This window comes from Macrobrachium nipponense, chromosome 3 (assembly GCF_015104395.2).
Source record: "Macrobrachium nipponense isolate FS-2020 chromosome 3, ASM1510439v2, whole genome shotgun sequence".
NCBI classification, from domain to species: domain Eukaryota; kingdom Metazoa; phylum Arthropoda; class Malacostraca; order Decapoda; family Palaemonidae; genus Macrobrachium; species Macrobrachium nipponense.
In genome coordinates, this window is record NC_087202.1 from 94,727,284 (window position 1) to 94,729,295 (window position 2,012).

At 41.8% G+C, this 2,012-nt stretch overlaps 1 protein-coding gene across 1 annotated transcript; it reads left to right on the forward strand.

Moving 5' to 3' along the window:
- Window positions 1–930: 930 nt before the first annotated feature.
- LOC135222450 (M protein, serotype 5-like) lies at window positions 931–1,715 on the forward strand. The gene is made up of 2 exons (XM_064260536.1): window positions 931–1,267; window positions 1,429–1,715. The coding sequence occupies exons 1-2, from the start codon at window positions 931–933 to the stop codon at window positions 1,713–1,715; spliced, it is 624 nt and encodes a 207-aa protein (XP_064116606.1).
- Window positions 1,716–2,012: the final 297 nt, after the last annotated feature.

The following is a 2,012-nucleotide window of genomic DNA, read 5'->3' on the forward strand; positions in this document are numbered from 1 at the left end:
ATATATATATATATATATATAATGTATATATGTATATATATATATATATATATATATATATATATATATATATATATATATATATGCCTAGATGGACAGAATAATATAAATAAAAATCTCAATTGAAGCATTATACACGAAGCATGGTAATACACACAATAGATTTCCTATTCAAACGGAGTGATTTCACATGCACTGTCATGTATAAATTTACCAATACACTTTTTCTACGCAAAAATACAGTGTCTCTCTCTCTCTTTAAAGTTATCGAATGCAAAGCCTTAAGCCTAATGAAGGAACAAATGATGAATTCCAGACCTTCGGGACAAGATGAGAGAGAGAAAGAGAAAGAGAGAGAGAGAGAGAGAGAGAAATAGAGAGAGACTTCATTAGATAAAAGGGTAAATAAAGGAAAAATCCCCGAATTTATTGCCATAGATGAGATAAGAAAAAAAACCGCACGGGGAGAGCGAGAGAGAGCATTCAAAAAGTAAGATATGTACTGCAAAAAATCCCTAATACTCTTACAAACTTGAGAGTTAAAAAGATCCGCACGAAAAAGATCCGCACGAGAGAGAGAGAGAGAGAGAGAGAGAGAGAGAGAGAGAGAGAGAGAGAGAGAGAGAGAGAGAGAGAATTTCAGCAATTTATAACACCAAGAGACAGGACATAATTAAAAATCTTTCAGAATCTTTCCTGCTGTATTTTGATAAATCAAAATATCTCTCGTGGAATATAGAAAATCAACGAAAAATAGAAAGAGAGAGAGAGGGAGAGAGGGTATATGTACTGGATATGGTTTCTGCAGGTAACATGTGGCCTTATCTGGCCTTGGCAGCAGCTGTTGTTGGGACGTTGCAGTCCAGATGTTGTTCGAAATACGGAGGAATAGTCATCTTGTTTTTTCACTGGTGAGGTTTCTCCTGACTGATGATTGCGGCCTTGCAAGACACCATCCAGTGCCAGAGAGAGCAGCGCGTGAACTTGGGCAGGATAATTCTTCAGCTGCAACAGAGGCTCGACTACTATGAAGAGATTCAGAAGGCGGGGGGAAGGGAAGAACGAACTCGTGTAATCCAGAGCACTCAGGAGGTGTTGCAAGACAGGGCCCACTCACTCGAAGCTGAAACGTTGTTTCTGAAAAGGGAGAACGATCACGAGAAGAGGGAGAAACGGCAGGTGGAAGACAAGATCCTCAAGATCACAGAAGAAAATCAGCAGCTGAAGGACAACGCGAAGGAAATTGGACAGAGAAACGATGCCCTATGTGAGAGGATAAGGTAACTGACAGTGCAGTTGGCGGAGGCAAACTGCCAGGTTGAGAGGCAAGAGAAATTCTTACGACAGAAGGAGAAAGACCTGCAGCTAAAGACCTAAGAAGCGGCGGTGGCGAGGCTCATCCACCAACAAAAACACGCGACTGAAAAGCGGGAATCCGACAGGAAAGACCCCAAGCTGAGGTTCAGCGCCTGCAGAAGGAAGTGGAAGACTTTACGAAGGAAAAGTGTGGACTCCAGTGTAAAGTTGAGGCGGCAAAACTCAAGAGGAACGAGCTAACATGCCTTATTGAGGAACGAAATAGTCGCCTGGAGTCGCTGGAGAGGAAGACCAATGTCCAGGGCGAACGGAACGACCAGCTGGAAGATGAGGTTCGACAGCTGCGAGGAGCGAAGGAGAAACTGGTCTGCGACCTCAAGAACCTCGATGAGAAATAGACCCATGGAGGAGGACAACTGAAAATTGCAGGAGCAGCTGTCCGTCTTCAAGGAATGGCGCTATTAAGTCTGCGCTGGCCACACTCAGATGGATCAGTGTGAAAAATTTGAGGAGAATGTTTGTTGTATGGAAAGTTTGATGTTTATTTGCAATAAGTTTGCTTTGTTCATCCTTGAAGGAAAATGAACTTGAACGGAAATAAATATATTAAAATGTTTTCTTAGAGTTTTATTGATTCATGGAAGGGAAAGGAAAATGGGAGGATTGTAGAAACCACAAGGAAAATGAGAGGATTC